At 41.3% G+C, this 20,113-nt stretch overlaps 1 protein-coding gene across 1 annotated transcript in view; it reads right to left on the bottom strand.

The window, feature by feature from the left end:
- Window positions 1–4,995: 4,995 nt before the first annotated feature.
- jph3b (junctophilin 3b) overlaps window positions 4,996–20,113 on the bottom strand; it is a gene marked incomplete at both ends in the record, with an annotated part of 47,747 nt that continues 32,629 nt past the window's right edge. Inside the window, 2 exons of the mRNA XM_080505453.1 lie at window positions 4,996–5,076; window positions 16,380–17,341. Coding sequence (XP_080361579.1) covers window positions 4,996–5,076; window positions 16,380–17,341 — 1,043 coding nt within the window. The remainder of the gene's footprint in view (window positions 5,077–16,379; window positions 17,342–20,113) is intronic.

Below are 20,113 nucleotides of genomic sequence, written 5' to 3'. Positions count from 1 at the left end.
TAGAACATTATCCCAACTCTGGCAATAGGACAAACCCACTCAATGGATACGCGCTGTTGATTGGCTGTGAGATCTGTCTGTCATAACATTGTGCATTCTGATTGGTCCTAGACACGTTTCCGCCGCACTTCTGTCCCACATCTCTTTCTCATGCGTTCACACATAACTCAACTAAATTTTTTAAGCATTTAAAGTGCCAGATACACTCAATTCACACTTTTCACAGGGTTCTACTCATACAAGTTGTTGTCTTCATTATTTTTGGACTAATAGTGATTTACAATGATAGATATTTAAGTTCTAAATGGAAACCAATTGCCAGCTTAAGGAATTGCAAAAACTCAAGACGCAGCAAGTAAGTAATAGTATTGAGTACCTACACTTTTACAAAAATACTTTATTAATCTCACAACAGAGACGTTTTCTTATTTCAGCAGCTCCCAGTGACCTATAGCTATGGATTTTAAATATATTGAAAAACATTTTTTTTTATATCAGATCATACATCATGATACATCATACATACATTAATCTACATTTGTTCACTTCATTGTTTGTCTGGGAAATGTTCAATTTTTATTTATTTCAATATGTAAATTGAATTAAATTACTACTATAGCCAATGCAATATAATGTGTTTCAGAAGTATCCAAGGCTTTAAATAGTTATTGAGAAGAGCATTTTGTACTTTCACTTTGAGTACAGATTAAGGAATGTAACGGTTGTATTCTGGTTATTCAGCAAAAAAAAAAAAAAAAGTATTATAGAAACACATTTTGTTTAAGTCAACTCAGGTTTACAAGCATCTGCAATCTCTAAAATTAAACGATTTAGATTTAGCCTTTGAATGTAGAATTTATACTGACAGGGCTAGACTGAGTAGAAAACGTTCCCACTCAATCTTTCTGTAATTGTTATTTCTCTTTCAGAAGGTAATTTGCAGGTTCCTGTCTACTGTTTCCTCACCTCTTTTCCTGAACTTCTGAGCAATTTTCCTCACCTGTGGCGACAAAATCTTCACTCATATCATTTAATTCTACTCCAATCACACAAACCCACTCACATTGCAGTCCTTCCATGTCTCACACTGACTCCAAGCATTCAGACTTGGTGACATAAACTACCTCTGATAGGAGACACCACTGGAGCTCTGATTCTGTGTGATCCATGTGGCAGTAGGGTTTCAGTCAGTGGAGACACATTAATTTACTTACTTAATAGATACGGAGTGGGCCAAAACTATGAAGAAAGACGTTTTTTGTCTTTTTTAAAGGCATTGGTTGAAGGACAGCGTCTTTTCTACACACGTTGTAATGCATATACTCGTCCAGTAGATGGTGCCCGGTATCCATTTAACGACGAGAAGTACCGGCGCGATCACTGAGCGATGTGTTGCTTAAATATCCACAAAATGCCGAACGAAAATTGGCACATCGCTTAACATTCCTCGTTAAAAAGTTATTTAAACTCACGTGAGCCGAATAAAACATGTTCTGACCTTTGTTTTCCTTCATTACTACTCTCTTCTCATTGTCTTTCCTGTCATTGGTCTGGAGATTATAGCCCCGCCCACACTGACGCAAGCCACGCCGCTCCGCTGACGGAGGAAAGTTCGGTTCAGGTTGCTATGGTAACCGCACACCCCTCCCTCTGAACTGGACCACTCCCTCTGCATCATACGGGATGCTGCAAACACACACACACACATACGTACAGGCACGTGTGAAAATATGAAAACACAACAAGAGCCGAGACTTTGTTTCTTTCAAACACTTTCATTATTTTTCTCCACACAACTGAAAAACAAAACAGAGTAATTCCCAAAAATAGAAAGAAAGAAAGAAAGAAAGAAAGAAAGAAAGAAAGAAAGAAAGAAAGAAAGAAAGAGAGTGAAACTATAGAAAGAGAGAGCTTGGCATGCTGTAGCATGCTGCGGTCTAAAGGGGCGGCGTAGGGTGTCGTCACAGGGCTGATGGCATTACAGCAGAGCTTCATAAACCCGTCTCAGTCTGGGACCCAACAGGAAATCATAAGAAAAAAAATCAAGAAATCTATTGTTTCGTGTCTCGGGGTGGGTTGTGGGTTGTTGCAGGCACATTGAATCGAGCTGTTGAATCAACATGGTGGGGTGGGAATCACCTAACATGAGCCGACAGCCGAGTTTGACTTCCAATCTGTACTTTGAGAAACGCTGTTGGACGGAGAGAAAGAAGAAAAACAACGGCGAACCTCCCTGTTGTTGTTACAGATGGCATCAGGCTCAGCCAGAGTCACGTCACGTGGTCAAACAGACCTACACACACACACACACACACATGCACACAAGCCAACATGGAGGCCGGTGTGATGCACAAGCAAGAAACATGGAATAATGTTCATGTGTATCCAGGAAGCGGGAAAAGGTCAACTAAAACTGGGGAAGTGGGAAGCAACCAAGTGCTCCAAGAAGCTAATGGTACATTCATGTAGCTATAAATGTGGACAATTACCAGTTTGGAAAGTTCCATTTCCCAGTTGGGAGCGTGAACCTGTCAGAAAGCCGCTAACACTTAATGCAGCCATTTCCATGGATACAAATCAACTCACTGTTTAAAGATAAAAAAGTCCAAACTGAGACGGCCGATCAGCCTGTTGTCCGTGTAATTTATCAAAATAAACAACCAGGGTGTGATTTGTCCAGAGAGAGTGTGAGAGTGTATTGAATTACAAATACTCACAATACTGTAATAATGAATTAGTGTTTTTCAGGTCTTTTTTATAAACATTTTCCACAAGAGAGTCAATTTAATAATTTGGTACTTGAGTATTAGTTAATCTATAAAATCCTTGTTGTGACTGATTTTGCCACAATTTGAAGTTTATTAGTCCCAGAAACAAACTTTGTATTTTTATTTGACAGTTTAAGCATGGTACTTTAGTCCAAATTTCATACTTTGGACTTCACCCTTTGTTTCTACTTAAACATTTTTAAACCTTCATGTTGCCATTTTATCTTGAACTCATGATTTCCTGTAATTTGCATTTAACCCCCCCTTCCTCTGCAGACATTACACCCTGGACAACCACGTTCTCCACTCTGCCTCCATCAAAACTCAACTTGTGCTTCTCAAGCATGTTTTCTTCTTTTAGATTCAATGCACAACGAAGATATTACAGTACGTATGCATGCATTGTTGCACTAAAGTCAATTTGCAGTACAAAAAGCAAGACAGATGGCGACTAATCATTTTCAGACAGTATAAAAGATGTTGTCGGTGTCTGCAGGTTAAGTTTTGAGAGAGGCAGTTGGAGACGCAGTTTCTCTTTTGTGATGCAGATCTCATTTTGGTGTTTCCACTAACTACTTCCTCTGATCTGCATTTAAAACCAACCCAAGAGGAAGCTCCATCTTCTCGCCGGTGAGTGTGTGGAGGCAGCAGGAGTGGGAGGAAGTGATATAAATGTATATTAATATATGTTTCAGCTGTGCTCGCAGTGTCTCGATGTGTCTGCACATTGATGTCATCCTCATGAGACGCCCCTCTAAGCTCTGAGACGTGAACATGTTGCACACAAACTTGGAGGGTCAATCAGGGGTCTGACTATCCTGGAAATATTTCATTCAACATTCAAATAAAAGGTCAATGTATCCAGCTATTACTGTGCAAAACTTCAAGTTAGTACTGCGTTTGGTTTCTGAGACCTGAACAAGGGTCACGTGTTGAAAAACATTTTAAGAGTGTTGTATATTAAACTCCTTCCACTCGACACTTTATTTTTCTTTAGATACAAATCCATTTCTAACCTCAGGATAGTTTTCACCCAAATTGCATATTTGCAAATTTCTAGATCTACAATCATCATCATTACATGACTGTAATTACTGTGCATAACAAGATCAGAGATTCCTGAAGCCCTCGCAAGTAATTTTCAGCCGGGACCACTGACTGTATGAAATCATATGAACTTAATCTCTACTACTGGTATGTATACAGGCTAATTGAGAGATGATTGCAATGGGATTTTACCGACTTCAGACAATAAGTAGGGGGGCAATTAGAGGGATTCAGGACATGTTGTCATTGATTTGTCATCCCATTCCAGCTTGGAGAGCTGGTTTAGCTTCAGGATTTTGTTAGTTTGTTTTGCAGATCATCAAAACTTTTTAAAAATAATCTCAGAAAGCACAACCAATGCTCGATTGACATTTAACACAGTATCTAAACCAAAAATGGTGAGCAGGGAAAATGTATCTTTTCTGACGTGACCCCCCAGATGTAAACATGCACTTTGTACAATCTTGTCTGCATAAAGTGACAAAGCCAAAATGAATAAAGTGCAGATGAAGAAATGAGTGCGTGTGTGTGTGTGTGTGTGTGTGTGTGTGTGTGTGTGTGTGTGTGTGTGTGTGTGTGTGTGTGTGTGTGTGTGTGTGTGTGTGTGTGTGTGTGTGTGTGCGTGCGTGCGTGCGGGCTGAGAGCCAAACACACTGCCGGGGCTATCTGTAACAACACAAGCAGGAGGAGTAACCAAAAACAAGGCAGGGGCTTTATAAAGAGGGCCGGAGGGTTATAAAATAAAGAATGGTCGTGGTACCATCAACGTATTGTACATGAAAGAGAAAATGTTAATAAATAAATTTTAAGTTTACAAATCTGTTGAAAACTATGATTTGAAGATGTAAAAGTCTGACTTGACAGTCCTGTCTGCACACGTGTGAGAGACAGGAGCTCACGTGAGTCCAGTCTCTGGACTTTAATATCTCCACGCAGTCCAGGGGAGGCCGGACTGGTCCACTCCTGTTTGCATCCACTTCTTTGAGCATCACTCTTCCGGATCCCCTTCTGGGCCGAAGCCCGGCCCCAATGCCGGTGGACCCCCTCACGTCCTCCCGCAGCCGGGTCGTGGTCCTCCCGCAGCCGGGAAACACGGAGGGGCAGCGACTTGGCCGTAATACTCTTATGAACGGATAGTTGTTGTAGCATAGATAGGCTGACTCTGAAAGCATTGCTGTCCTTAAATAAAAAAGTGGATAAACAAAATAGCCACTCCAATGTTGAGCAGAATCACCATAACAACCAGGATGGTGCTGTAGGCCTGCGTGGGAGACGGAGAGAGAAGGAAAGTGTCAATATTAAGGACACACACACACACGCACACGCACACGCACACGCGCACGCGCACGCGCACGCGCACAATATGATGAAGGGAATAACACTGATCATCTCTTTATCGTGGTACCTGTTAGTGGGTGGGATATATCACACAGAATGTGAGGAACACATGGTGCCAGAGTGCATTATGGGAGAAAGGCGAGCCAGTGTAGGCAGTGTGATGCCTTGGGAAATGTTCTGCTGTTTAAACCCGAGTGCTGCTATTCAGGTGGACGTCAGCATGACAGGTAACACTGTCCTGAGCATTGTTACAGAACATTTCTGCGGGATCAGGCATCCTGCTACAAACCAGGACAAATTACTGTTGTATATGAGTTTCAGACTCGCTATGGACTAATTTTTGGTATATTTTAAAGTCATCTTGGCCTATTGTTTAACACATGTATTTCACACTACTTAACGACTGGTTTTCAGTTCAGTTTGAATGTAAATTGTGTTAATAAATGTTAATGTAAATGGAAAAGAATGGGAAAGCCTTTCAGAAGAGTAATACTCCCAACCACAAAGAATTAATGACTTGACTAGCACACGACCAGTTTGAAGTGCTGACTCAAGGTTTGAATCCACAACAAAAGTTTTAGCACTCAAATGATCTGGATGTCAGATACCACAACACATCTTGAGAGTTCTCGCAAAGTCCTCGCCTCATTGTAACTGGGTTTTATAGGCAACTAAAATAGGAACCCACACAGTCTTTGGTCATAATGTTGTAGCTGTTGGGTATACATTCAAGCATGTACACTTTTAAACAAAGCCCAGCTTGTTGCTTATGTATCAGTAAATGTGATCAAACTGCTGCTTTCAACATAAAGGTCAATAATTCTCCTCAGCTTTTAAACATTTGTGAAAGGCCAGTTTTTTTTTTTAATGCCTTTGAAACAATTTCACACGTATTACATCACATTCACTGGATCAGTGCTCCTTGCATAACTGCGAGCGCATCAATCACCAAGCTGCTGTCAGGTGAATTCTGCTATCTGTCACCCCAGACGGAGGAGGCTCTTTTAACCGCCCCTGGACGATGATGCATCTCTTGACGTTTATCAAAGCTTAAAAAAACAAATTGTGCAGATGAACTCAAGCAGTTTTAATACACTTTCCTGCACGCTCCTGTGTTGAATATATGTTCATAAGGACTTTCGTTCCACTCAAACAAATCTTGTTGGATGCGTCTATCCATCCATGTTCTGTACCTGCTTTATGCAGATTAAGGCCGTTGAGGGCCGGAGCCTCTTCAGAAAACACAACCTGAAGAATCCAATTATTAATGATTAATTATCCTCAAAAGTTTTCTATTTAATCAAGTTAGGTCAGGCTCAGGTCACCCTGGAGTATTTTCTAATTAAGCTGCTATAGGTTTTGACTGCAGCAATCTTCTTTGATTCACTGAGCTGATACACCGTGAGCTCTCTCACTTCTCATACATTCGCGTGTCACATGTCACGCCATTACATGTCGCTCCGTGTGTTTTTCTCCTTTCTGTACCTTCCTGCAGGATTTCATTAACTCTGCAGTGTGGAATTAACTTTCTGTCAGATATCAACTTGTTTGTTGCTCTCTGTGTCTGTCCTCTCTCTTACTTATCTTACTATGGTAACTAACCTCAACCATACTTTTCTCATTATGTATCTGCACAAGTTTCTTCCAAAATACATCACATTTAAAAACCTGATTCACGACATTTGTCAACCTAAAGATAGATAAATGTATTCAACTGCGTGCGCAGCACCGAATATCTTAACATTTTTCATGTTGAAATGAAAAGGATCTAAAGGGAAACAAAAAGTCATTGACTGGACAGAGAAACCTCGCCTCTCTAACAGAGTGAGGTCAGGAGTCATTTTCAGCTGCACTTCACATAACGGGAAGAGGAGGGAGGAGGGACAAAAATCTTGCTCAGTGACACTTCAGCAGATGCTTGCTGACAAATGGGGTCGAGTGGGTGAAGGCCCGACTTTTTGACCACCTGTCGTGCTGCAGGTAAATATGTTCAAAGTCAACTGGAGCACATTCACGACTTTACATTTAGCCATATTTCCTTTCTGCTTCTATATGGCGTCGTCTAACGTGAGGGGGTCGAGCCGATCCTCAGTGGGTTCACATACCGTACACTTTCATTTATACCTAACATCAATTTAGGGACCATTTGTGTAATGTAATGCACGTTTTTGGACTGTGGGGGAAAAAACCCAGCATGCCTGCAGAGAATCCATGATCACACAATGAGAACATGGAAAATCTACATATAGACACCCCCATGCATGGAATCGAACCGGGGCTGACGGATTGAGACAAAAGCGTCGAACTGCGAGTTTTTATTTATCTCATATTTACCTCAGTGTGGATCAGAAGTGAGAGTGATAAAATGGATGATGGATTCAGGGTCATTTTTGAAAAGTAATCAAGAACAAATAAATGTTATTATAAGAAGTTGATTATCAAATCTGGAATTCAATCAAAAACTAACTTGAACATAAGAAGCAAACCATTACTTCCCATAAACTGTGCAATCAACTAGTTTTTTAAAAAGTGCTATTCAACTCACAGACAAAGAGGGCTTTGGCATTCTTTTGCACAAACACATCAATATCATCAACTTAAGTGTTTGAATTTAGCCATTCATATTGCTATCACAATATTAAACAACAGTATTTCAGCTTGTATTTTCACAAAAAATCAGCAGCCAGATTTCCCACCCCTGACCTGCAATGCTTTATCCATTTTAAACCCTGGTATCTCTTTGTGAAAGCAGGTGGACAGTTCTGATGAATCGTTTTTTTTTTCCTTGCTGGTATTTACATGGAGGATGTTTTGTTCTTAATAGAGGATTTACCAAAATAGAGACCCACAGAAGAGCTATGGTTTTAATTAAGATTACCTCTAAAATTATTTTCAAGACGGCTGCGGTGGGAGAGGGAAAATGGGACTCTGTGTAACACTACACACGGTTATTAAGCTGCATTAGTGCAACATTGTTGTAAATGAATCTGTCCAGAGTGGCCGCTAACGAGGTTTCTGCTGATCACCACAGCAATGGGCTTATCTCAGATCTGTGTCACAGGCAATTACCAGACCGCAGGTGGATGAATTTATGTAATTGTCTGCCTTTTTAACCTTTATTTACTCATGTTTTTGTGTTTTTTTTAATTCTCTTGCTGTATTTACAGGGTATTCCCCCTCTAGAGTTTCCGCTTTTTAAAAGTGGTTCAGTGATTATGACATAATTAGATTATCTCTCGATGTAATTATTTCATTTGTGCTGAGGCATAATCATTCACAATTAGTATTTTTAATTAGTGAATTACACGGAAACTGCCAGATCTTAGCAGCGAGATATGTCTCTCGCTGGATATTCTGGAAAACGCACATTTTCTCTTGATTAATCACAGACATGCGATGCATCTTATATGTCTGTACATTAAATGTGACGCAACTTGACAGTTTGAGTTGTGCGTGTTAAACGAACCATATGTGACGTGTTAAAAGCCTTAAAGCGAGATTACCCTGTTTCAATTCTAGGATTGCAGTGCAACTTCAGTGCAGAGTTTGCATGTTCTCCCTTTGCATGCATCGGTACAATAAATCGCTTGCAAGTGTGAATATTTGTACATGACTGTGTCTTTCTTTGTTTTTGCATTGTGATCTGCAACCCTTAGCTTTCCAGACAAACTCTTGCCTCACAGAGAGTTTGCATGTTCTGCATGTGCATGCGTGGATTTTATCCCAAAGTCCAAACACATGACAATTTGGTGTCTTTAAATCAACCATGATGGACCTTTTAATTGTGTAACTAACTTGCGCAATGTTCACTGGAACCTGCTCCTGACCCAAACAACATATAGAATATGGATTAATAGATTTATCAAATGATATTATAAAAGGTGTTATTGGTTTGCTCATGGTTATTAGTTACTGAGTAGATGTTTGTTTATGGTCTTTCTGTGCAGTTTCTCCACATATTCACGTTTCCACCTACAGTCTGAGGAGATGCTTGATTAATGTGAGCAATTGGAAACTTGAAATCGTTTGTAGTTGTGAATTTATTGTTGTTCACTGTGTAGCTGCCTTTGTTTCCCTGTAATGGACTGGTGCCATATCCAGGGTGTGACCTGCTCTTTTCTGGGATCAACTCCAGCGCCCTGAAACTCCGAGTTGAATAAAATAGATGGAGAAGGTGGATTGATGGCTCGGAAGTCTGCCAGTAAATCTGCATTTTTTTCCCCTTCCGTTTTAAAGTGTGCATCAGTGATTTTGCTCTATGAACTTCTAATTTCCTGTTTATTAAGCTTGATTCTCTATTCAAAACACATCAACAGGGTGTGTTTACTCTCAATTCTCCTCATGTGTAATGCTGGAAATGAACAAAGCACGGAGCCCTGCACTGCTGAGAGGAAACAGGTTAAGTCAAGTATCATTACGGCAAAGATTGAAAGATCTACTATTACTATTACTACTACTACTACTACTACTACTACTACTACTACTACTCGGACTATGGTCCACATTGAGTTATTAATAACAAAATGCAGTCTAATCTCTCCACCAGCTACCTTCTCTGCAACAAACACCTTTTATAATGTAATATAATGTTATGTTAATGTTTATTCTGTATTAATGGCTAATACGTTTTTAACACATCTACAGATTATTGCGTGTTTTCATGGTACATTCATTACAGAGGATATCATTAAAGTAACTTTTTTCTCATTTATACAGAGCTTGTTTCAATATGAGGGAATTTGTCCAGTAGAGTTAATATTACCTTTGGCTGAAAAAAACAACATAAAATTGGGAGATTTGAATAAAAGTGTTACATTGTAACCTTTATTGTAATGTTTAGCATTAATCTATTGGCTTGAAATGTGTTTGCACCATAATGTGAGACTATTTTCTTTCTGTTTTGCATCTTTATGAACTGTCATTATGTTACTTTAGAGTTAAATCTAAAATGCAGTCTTTTTCTATATTTGCTGAATTTGAACCTGATCATGAAGGACATGAGTTTAAATCTGGCTATTTATTGTGGCAAAGCAGAGATATAGAAAAAACAATCCTGATCAGATACTCTTCAGTATGCTATTTTTATTATTGTTAAACTACAAGCACTGTGTGTGTGAGGCTCTATGGCACAGTTTAAAGTTGGCTTAAGTCTTTTTCGTCTGGCAGACACTCTGCAATCTGTCCTTATTCCTTTTTAATCACATTATTACTTGATGTTTGAGCAACATTGTCTTTGTTATCACCACGCCGATAAACCACACTGAGTTGAAGCCACTGCTCGAATGCTATGTTTCACAATCCAGCTTAGATTTCCCATAACATAGATAATTTAACAGCTGCAACATAATTTTTTCAATGTTTTTTTTTTTCCTTTAGTTTTTCACCCTGTAAAAAAAAATTGGTCTGGACATGAATCTTAAATGTAGATCATAGTAAAACCCACTGCAGGTTCACTGTGTCCATGTTTCTGATGCAATCGAACATTTTCAACTTAATTTTGTTCAAATACTTCACATAATGGTTCACATGATGATTCACATGATGACCACAGCCAGACAAGCCTCAGTATATACCCACTGGACTGACTCACATTTCCTGACTTTATTATTAGTCTTCTCAACTAAAATTGATCACGTCTGGGTCAACTTCCAGTATTAGTTACACCCCACTGTATTATTTGTCTGTGGGATGCCCCAAGGCTCCCGACTGGGACCACTGATATTTCGACTATACATGGGTATACAGTCCCAGTGTCACCCAGTGAAGAAAGTTATACTCAAGTTAATTTCTCACGCCAATGTTTCTATGTCATTAAGATTTTACACTATGTCATGTGACAGGTTTGGGTGTGTTAATGATTGATTACTGTCCACCTGTGTGGTCCAAGGAGGTCATTATCATTGGCAACCACAAACTGAAACAAGCCAATCAGATTTTAGCCCCTGAAAAACAAAGCAGCTCAGCAGGAGTCCACAGGGCTGCTCTTTCGCTGATTGACTTCATAGTATTGTTAAAGAATTTGTAGGGGGAAGTTGTGGATAAAGAAAGTTTGGGGTTACCCTTTATAGTTTGCACCACATATGTTGTTTTATGTTGAAAACACCAATTTATTGGTTGGTGCAACCATTCGTTATTTCTATTCAACTATAGTTACTGTGAAATACCATTCAATCACTGCACTTTTTTAAAATAACTGCTTTCCATTGCAACAACTTCCCAATATTTTAATGAAATCATACATCATTTTACCCAAACAAATATACCTACTACTCAAAATACAAATGAAATTGTAGAAATATTGTTTATGACGGGATTATGTATTTTGTTAAATCAGGATACCGTTTGTAAATACTTGAGAAAAATGAATGATATTGTGATTTAGTTGACAAAAGAAAATCTCGTATTAGCTTTTCAGGTTTTACTTTACAATCTAAAACACAGTCCACAGACAGATGGAGTCATTGACATGTTAACAAATCCAAACAAATGGATAACAAACTGAGATGATAACTATATGAAATCTGCCGAAGTGCCAAAAAGCAACTTTTTCCACAACAATTCCAAAACACCATCAATGAAAATCCACGGTATATTTCGTCTTGGAGGAGAGATTTTCTACAGATCAACTCCTTCTATTCAAATGCAATTTAATTTCTGTGCTTTGCCATTCATGGTTAATTCATCCAGGAACCACAATACAAGATTTCCAGTCACCTGTGTTTATGGTAGATGGAAGGCTACATTCTGGGGAAATAAGTTTAAAAGAAAAACAAACCAAAAAAATAGTTAAATATTAATACGTTACATTTTTCTCTCATTTTGGTTTTAACTCTAAAGTCTTCAACTCTCACACACAATGAAGCTGCTTTCATTATTTTGAATCCTCTAGAGTTGACTGCTTGTTAAAAATGTTGCAATCTAAAGTATCTGCAAAGCCACTCTCTCTGTTTGAATGTGATTTTGTGTCTTCGCTTTGTAGCTCTATCCAGCATCGTGCGACATGGCGTTGTTATCGTGGGCCATGAAAAGCTCGGTCATCTGGGGACGCATGTTCCTGTAAATACGAGCCAATTGGCCCACACGGGGACTGGTTGGTGTGTTCCATGATGACTGTCTGATGTCTGCGAGAGGACACAGAGGTGCTACGGTGCTATTCTGGTTCAGAGATTTGATGCTATAACGGAAGCATTAAACAAGGAGGCACCTTTTGCTGTGTCATTACATTAATGTTTGCTTTGCAGGAGCTCTGTGGAAGAAAAAAGTTTGATCGGTCTATTGATAGATCGGTTAAATCAGTACGTGTGTGCGCGTGTGTGTCAGAGCAGCATCAGTGTTAACTTGTTTCACCAGTGCTCCTTGTGTGTGTGTTTATCTGAGTGTGATAGTACCTGTGTAAGTACACGCACGCACGCACGCACGCACGCACGCATGCAGACACACACACACACACACACACACACACACACACACACACACACACACACACACACACACACACACACACACACACACACACACACACACAATACTTTATGGGGACAATAAAATACATTGACTTATATTCATTTCCTGCAGAATTATTTTAACTTTAACTCAGAAGTTAAGCGAAGCCGAACAGCAGCCTGACAATGAAACATGTCTTCACCTCAAAAAGTATTGATTTTCCAAAATGGGGGCCTCCATTTTTATATCCTCATGAGTTAGTGTACAATCAGGATGAGGTACCCAGTGTTATAGAAGAACAAGTGTACACACACACACACACACACACACACACACACACACACACACACACACACACACACACACACGAGCATCCCTACCTCCACCCCCCCCCCCCCCCCCCCCCCCACCCCCTTGTCACTGACACACGCCCACCGATTGGCCGCTGTTGAAGCAAGGCATACGCTGTTCCCTAGCAACAGAGCGCTGGTTAACCAATAGGGGGCCTTCAGCGAGGAAGGGGCTACTTTGCCAATCTGCTGTTACTAAGGTGCAGAGAGGACCGCTGGGGTTCTCTCTCTCTCGCTCTCTCTGCCTGTCTGTGTGTGCATGTTCAAGGCTTTTCAAGAAGCAGGTAGCAGCAGTCGCTGAACTACAGAGCGACCGGTTTCAGTCATGCGGCTGCAGACACTTTCACCATGAAGTGAGCATGTAGCATTTAGCATTGTGCAACAAGAGCAAAGTGAGAATGTAGGAGGAAGAAAAAGGAGCGAATGCACATCTGCAATGTTCAATGTGTGTGTGTTTTCTTTTCTTTTACTCGTTGCAGATTTCCCTGTTGCTTTCATTAGCTAATGCCGCGGCCATAATATCACCCCGGATTAGCGTGGGTTGAGGCCGTCTACGAGCCTGAGTCAAGACATAGCCAAAAAATTATATTATGACAGCGTAATCCCTTCACTGCCTGCTCATAGTACAAAAAAAACCCCACAACTCTTTTATTTCACAAGGTTAAACCTTGTGCCTCTCCCCCAGGATTATCTTAATATGTGGGATAACATTGTGTTATGTCACAGGGGATGGGATGTATCCTCATGACAGTGGACAACAAATCCTTTTAGTCAAATCAATGTGCGGTAGTGACATGACAGATATGACAAATGCACCATGCAGCCGCAGTCCAGTGTGACTACAAGCCCAAACAGACTCATGCGGGGGTCCTCAATGCCGAGGTTTCAAAGCTGCTCTAATCAATATTTTTACATTAACAATTCATGGAAACGAGCAGACATAAGGTCAAGCAGGGCATCCGGTCTTTTAACCCTCAACATTCTTGATTTATTATTTCGTTTAGCTCATTTTTCTGCATGAAAAGGGTCTGATTGATGCACAGTTTGCTACCTGTCCCACACCACACAGGAGTGAAAAGCACAGTAAGCAAACAGCTGGCGAACAAAGAGACAGATGTTTCCTTCAGAGGGAGCCGGTGAGGCTCAGAAGGCAGTGGAGAACAGGAGTAAAACAGGTGAAAAATCATCAGGTAGAAATGACATACACGGTAGTGGTTAAACCAGTGTGCACGTGTAAACATCGCTGAGTAAGGATTGGCAACAAACTGGACTCTAGTCGTAATATCGATGCTCCCTACAGGAAGAGCGAGCTTCAACATCTGCCACACAATGCTGAAAGTGTTAGATGAGTCTGTGTTGGCCTAAACTATTCTCTATAATTAAGTTATATTTACTTAAAGGTATACAGGAGGATTTTCAGGAATTTTAGGAAAGAACCGCCCTCTCCACCGTTTGAAAAAAATGCGCATGCGCAACGCTCTACCTGCTCCCGGGACGGAACGCCTACTAAAACGCGTGCGAGAGACATGCACGAGCCCAGTTCTCCTCGTGCACGCTCTGTTTACAAGTCACAAGTCGGCATCGCTCACATAAGCTCACTTTACAAGAAGATTTGCACCAGAGGGGGTGAAACTGTGTAAAAATGTCAGAGAATAATGCGTCGGGTCGGCCACCGGCATAACGAGGACCGTGTGGAGTGAGCTGCGCGCAGGGACGAGCACGTTCGACGGGCTTACGTCATATATCACCAGAATGATTGACAATTGGGAGGACCAGTTATTTTGATGATCCACCCGGAAGAAGAAAATCCTCTACTATACCTTTAAGGGCCACCGAAAATACAGATCTGATACTGAGGCTTGATATTTATACATTTTCTTGATGAAAAAACAAAACAAACCGCATGTTACATGGTCTTGATGGCTGTTCAGGCAAGTTCTTGTATTTTTCTGCAGACTTTGTCTATTATCTGTAATTAATAGTAAATAGTAAATAAATCCCTTTTTTCAAATAGTGCTAACAGCCAGTATTATAGAGCATCTTCCTCCCAGTAACCGATGGCACACAGCCATGACAACTTAGGTGATATTTCCCAGCAACTACAGTAATGCAGCTATGTGACCACTTTTTGAGAAAGATCTATTTTGTCAAAAGAAATGTCAAGCAAAAAGTTCCATTTACAAGTAACTAGTTACTTTTTATTTGCACTAATCAGGAAAGTAACTTGCTTGTCTTGAAGTTTTGAGAGAAAGTTTTTCCAGACTCTGCTTATTGGGGAAAAACGTTTTCTTGAAACTACTACACATGTCAGTTGTTATGATGATTTATATATTTAGCAAACATGCACATCAATCATGCAGACACAAGGGTGTAGGTTTTAAACACAACCCCAATTTGTCCGTCTCGCATAAACAGAGAAAAATTATACTGAACATCCGCAGGTTTTCTTTCTGAATGAGCTCTGCAGCAGGAGGCAGCACAAACACTGTATGAACAGGTGTGCGCTGTTTCTTTCATCAAAGCAAACAGGAAAGACATTAACAGGGTGAAAATGAATTATGTAGCTGAGTGTTTTGAACATGTTTGCAGTGCTTTTGCAGGAAAAATCCACCCTGTGCTCGGATGACAGTGACATTAAATATCTTGTTTTGGTGAGTTTGACATTTGAAGTCATGTAACAAGTAAAGCATCAACATAAAACAGATGATGGATAAAATACAGTTAAACACAAAAAATCTACTCAATCCTCCAATAACTTCCAAACTGTCTTCATCCTTTCGAAAGAGGTGAGAAGTCACTCTTGGTTTTTTACTCATGAATATTTCCAAAGGCTCGACTGGTGAAGAAAACCACTTAAATCTCACAGGCTATATTTTTCTGAAAGAAGAAAATATTGCAAAGCTTTAGAATTAGCATAATCCAAGAGAACCCTTTACCATTAGGCGGCTACATTTTGCAGTAACATTTTAAAACCTGGCTACTTTTTTAGAATTATTAACTACGATACCGAGGTTTTCCTGAGCGTGTTACTTTTGTCAAAAGTGAAAACAGTTAAAGAGCAACAGAGCTGCTGTCTCTGTATGTCCTATCAACTGACATGATTGTTGGCACGAGCATTATCTATTACCTTTTCATTAAAAATCCATTTAGTAGTGGAGGATTTCAGTTATCCTCAACTGACTTAATAATTATAAGAAATAAATAAGAACTGCAGAGTAGCTGATTCCGTTTCACTCAAAGTTCCTCTTTAACTCTGAACTATCTCAGTTCACCTGACAGCAGCATGAAAAATGTGCAACTGCAAGTCACATTCGCTGTATCCTGCCTTAAGAGTCAATGAGTTTCTTGAGAAAAGAACTATGGTCCTGGTAAAGAGCATCTTCCTTCCTCTCCGTTTACCATGTTTATAGGCTGAGTGCCGTGTGACTCTTACCGAGTTGCCTTTGTTCTGCGCCAGACTCTGCTCCTGCTGCTCCAGGGTGATGGGGGAGGACTTCAGAGGGGGGGAGAGGGTGAGGTCCCGCCGTAGAGGCCGTGAATCCATCTTCTCCCCCTGTCTGTCCAGCTTGTGTGCAGAGTCCTTCCCCCCCTCCCGCCCCTCCTTGGCCTCCCTCCCCTCCCTGCCATCTCGGTTCTTATGCCGCTGTCGCTGCACGGCGTGCGAGCGTCCCTCTCCGTGCCCGTGCTTCTCCTCGCCGTGCCCATGGGGCTTGTGGGTAGTGGAGTCTCTGGGCTGTAAAGGCTTCATCTCCATCTCGTAGTTGCTGATTTTCTCCTCGTCCTGCTCCAGCAGCCGGCCCCCCCGGCCGTGCACGGTCCGGTGCCCCGAGGTCCAGGAGGCCGACGAGGATGACTCTGTCCACCTGTCCCCTCTGGCCTGTCTGTGATTGGACGAGCCGTGCTCTCGCGACTTGTGATTAGATGAGCTACTTTTGTGTCCGTTGGTCCGGCTCGCTCCTCGGCCACCGACCCCACCTCCACCTTTTGAAAACATTCCTCTCCTTTTGTCCTCGCTCCAGCTGTTGGCCCGCAGGTACTCCCCTTTTCCTCCTCCACCGTCACCTCCCTCCACCAACACCTGAATCTCAGTCTGCCCTCCTCCCCCGCCCTTCTCACCCCCGCCCTCCTTGCCCTTGTCCCCGTGATCCACGGCAGTCTGCCGGTGGAAACGGGCGCTTTTACTGCGCTGCGTCGGCCGGGCAGGTGGAGGCGGGGTGTGGGGTGGCGAGGACGAGGGCGGGCTGAGATCAGGGGTGGCGGCATCATTAGAGGGGTCATCGGAGGCTGCGCTCTTCACGTAGAGGTCCGGACTGTCGGCCGTGCCGGCGCTACTCGATAACCCCTCACCTTCTACCTCGCTGGACACTTGACGCTTGGGACGCTGCACCTCCATACCTGCAGGAGACACATGACAGACTGCATCACTTCACAAGGAAGGTAAAGAGGTGGTAACAGGATGACAACAACTCACTGATGCATGTGGCCCCATGGAACCACAACTTTGCAAATTACAGGACTTGCTGCTGGTGCCAGAACCCACAGAGGACTAGTAGAGACACCACTGAAGTACATGAAGGAAATCACAGACTTTTCTAAGTGTATCAAGAAGATGGCCCAAAACTCAAAACACTTTGGAAAGAATTGATGGCCGGCACTCTTAGTGAGCAGCCATTATCCCCGACACACACACACACAGCTGTATTTTTGTGTTGTGATTGCAAGAATAAAATACAATTGATCCCGTTAAAGTCTGAACTAAGTCTGCAAGAAATGAATGCAAGTCAATGACATGTCCTTGAAATGCAACACAAGTATGCATGTGCACTTGTTTTAATCTGTTTGTTAGCTCCAAACGTAAGGACACACCCAACTTGTGACTTACCATGAACCAACACCCAGGATCCCACAACGTGTCAGAGGGTCAAGACAGCAAAACATTTACTGACACAATATGAATCAGGAGGCCATAATGTTATGGCTAATTGGTGTACTAAAATCCTGACATTGTTGTGGTATTATCTTTATATCAGTGCTTTGTGAAGCGTGTTGAGGCAGGCAAATTTGCATGAAAGGGGTCATAAAAACAACTGATTTATCTCTGGATATTTTCTATCTTTCCTTCTAAGTATATTTAAAAAAAAATGTGTTTTAACATTCCAGTTTTATTTGTGAAAAATATGCTTGATTATAATCTTCTGGCTGACCAGTACTTGAAAACTTTCACCCTCCACTTCAGACTCCATCAAATCAAAATGAACAAGGTTGAATGCCTGCAAGGTCTCCACAAGACAACGACAAGTTTCATCCGTATTGACGCACAACTCATTAGTAGACCTCATGGTAACTGTGTGTACCTCACTGAGGATGAAAATGCAGTAGACGCGGTGCACACGTGATGCTTTTTGTATAAATGCTAGGAGTAAAATTAGGACATACCATGTAGTGAAGTTAAAATTTTAATGTTACCCCTAGTTTTACTGTTTTGTTATTTATGGATGCTATCTCCAAGATTAAAATGTTAAAAGACCCATTCGTAGTTTTCAAATTACCTCCTCTCAGCTTGAAGAAACAAATCAGAACTCTCTGCTTTCACTGCTGATCACCGCTTACCCCGTTTTCATCTTTCACTTGGCCCATCTATATATTCTTTAAGTCTTTGTGCAAGATGATGATGATGATGATGATGATGATGATGATGGCTCTGACATCCAAACAAACGTGCTGTGAAATGTCAGCACTGATGCTATTTGATAGGAATTCTCTCAGAAATGATATGGAAAGTGTTTTTCAGACAGCACAAGGACTATATCAGGATCTCAGGTGTGTGTGTGTGTGTGTGTGTGTGTGTGTGTGTGTGTGTGTGTGTGTGTGTGTGTGTGTGTGTGTGTGTGTGTGTGTGTGTGTGTGTGTGTGTGTGCGTGCGTGCATGCTTGCGTGTTTGCGTGTCTGTGTGTGTTGGCTACCTGCGGTGCTTTATAAGTGTGAATGACACAAACAGAACCACAAAGCTGGAGGGTGGCCACTGACCTTTATCATCATCCCACACACACACGCACGCACGCACGTACGCACGCACGCACGCACGCACGCACACACACACACACACACACACACACACACACACACACACACACACACACACACACACACACACACACACACACACACACGTGCACACACACGCGCACACACACACACACACACATGTGTCTCATTTGTTTACACATGTGTATGCTCACGTGTTAGTTTATACACGCCTGTTCGGCCGAGTGTGTAGGTTCTCTGTGCTTGAATACAGATGTGTGTTGCATTTCAGGTGTGTGTGTTTTTCATTTCTTCCAGTAATGGATTCCTTAATTGTTTGATACACTCACAATACAAGGTCTTTTCGTCATTGTGGGGGCGAAAACTCAGACCCCTTCCGCTCATCTTTTTTCTTAGAAGACATGTCTTAAAGTTATACTACATCAGGCACTCAGTAGTGACGTTCATAATAGTTTCAGTAATGCATCAAGTTAATGAGTGGACACATAAAAAAACTGTTTATCATCTCAATAGCTTATTAGTTGCAAGGTTGTTCTGTAGACGACTGTGGCTCAGCTGGCAGAGTAGTTCATCCTTTATTTGGAAGTTGCTGGTTTGATGCCCCTTTAAAGTGTCTTTGGGGAAAACTTACATAACACATCATAGTGGCTAACAACGATTTTTGTACATTGTGAAGTATTATTACACAATCTAATGAGACATTACTTGGACTCTGATCAAATCATAAGCAGGGTTACGCTCACTCCTTCAATTCAATGTTAATTTCAATCAGATAGGGCCAACCTGTGTTCACATGAGCCAATTTTAATTGGGATTATGCTTAACTGGATTTCCCATGGTCCAGGTAACTCCACACTCTTTGAGACTACTGACGCAGTGAAAAACAAAGTGAAGTCGATTTGTCATGTAGTGCAGAATAAAACCATTCACTTTCACAGTGAATGTAATAATTGAGAGTCACTGTAATAACAATCCAACTTGGTTGAATGTCGGTCTAACCATTGGTAACATTTGTAAGGTATTGTTCTCTGCATGCATGTGTGTGTGGTTTCATTACAAAAACAAACAACAGTACCACTGGTGACCCAACATGAAAACTATGTTTTCAACAATTCCGCTGTT

Source organism: Blennius ocellaris (genome assembly GCF_963422515.1).
Source record: "Blennius ocellaris genome assembly, chromosome: 11".
Taxonomy (NCBI): domain Eukaryota; kingdom Metazoa; phylum Chordata; class Actinopteri; order Blenniiformes; family Blenniidae; genus Blennius; species Blennius ocellaris.
Note: the sequence above shows the minus strand (reverse complement) of the source record. Positions and strands in the feature narration are given on the sequence as shown.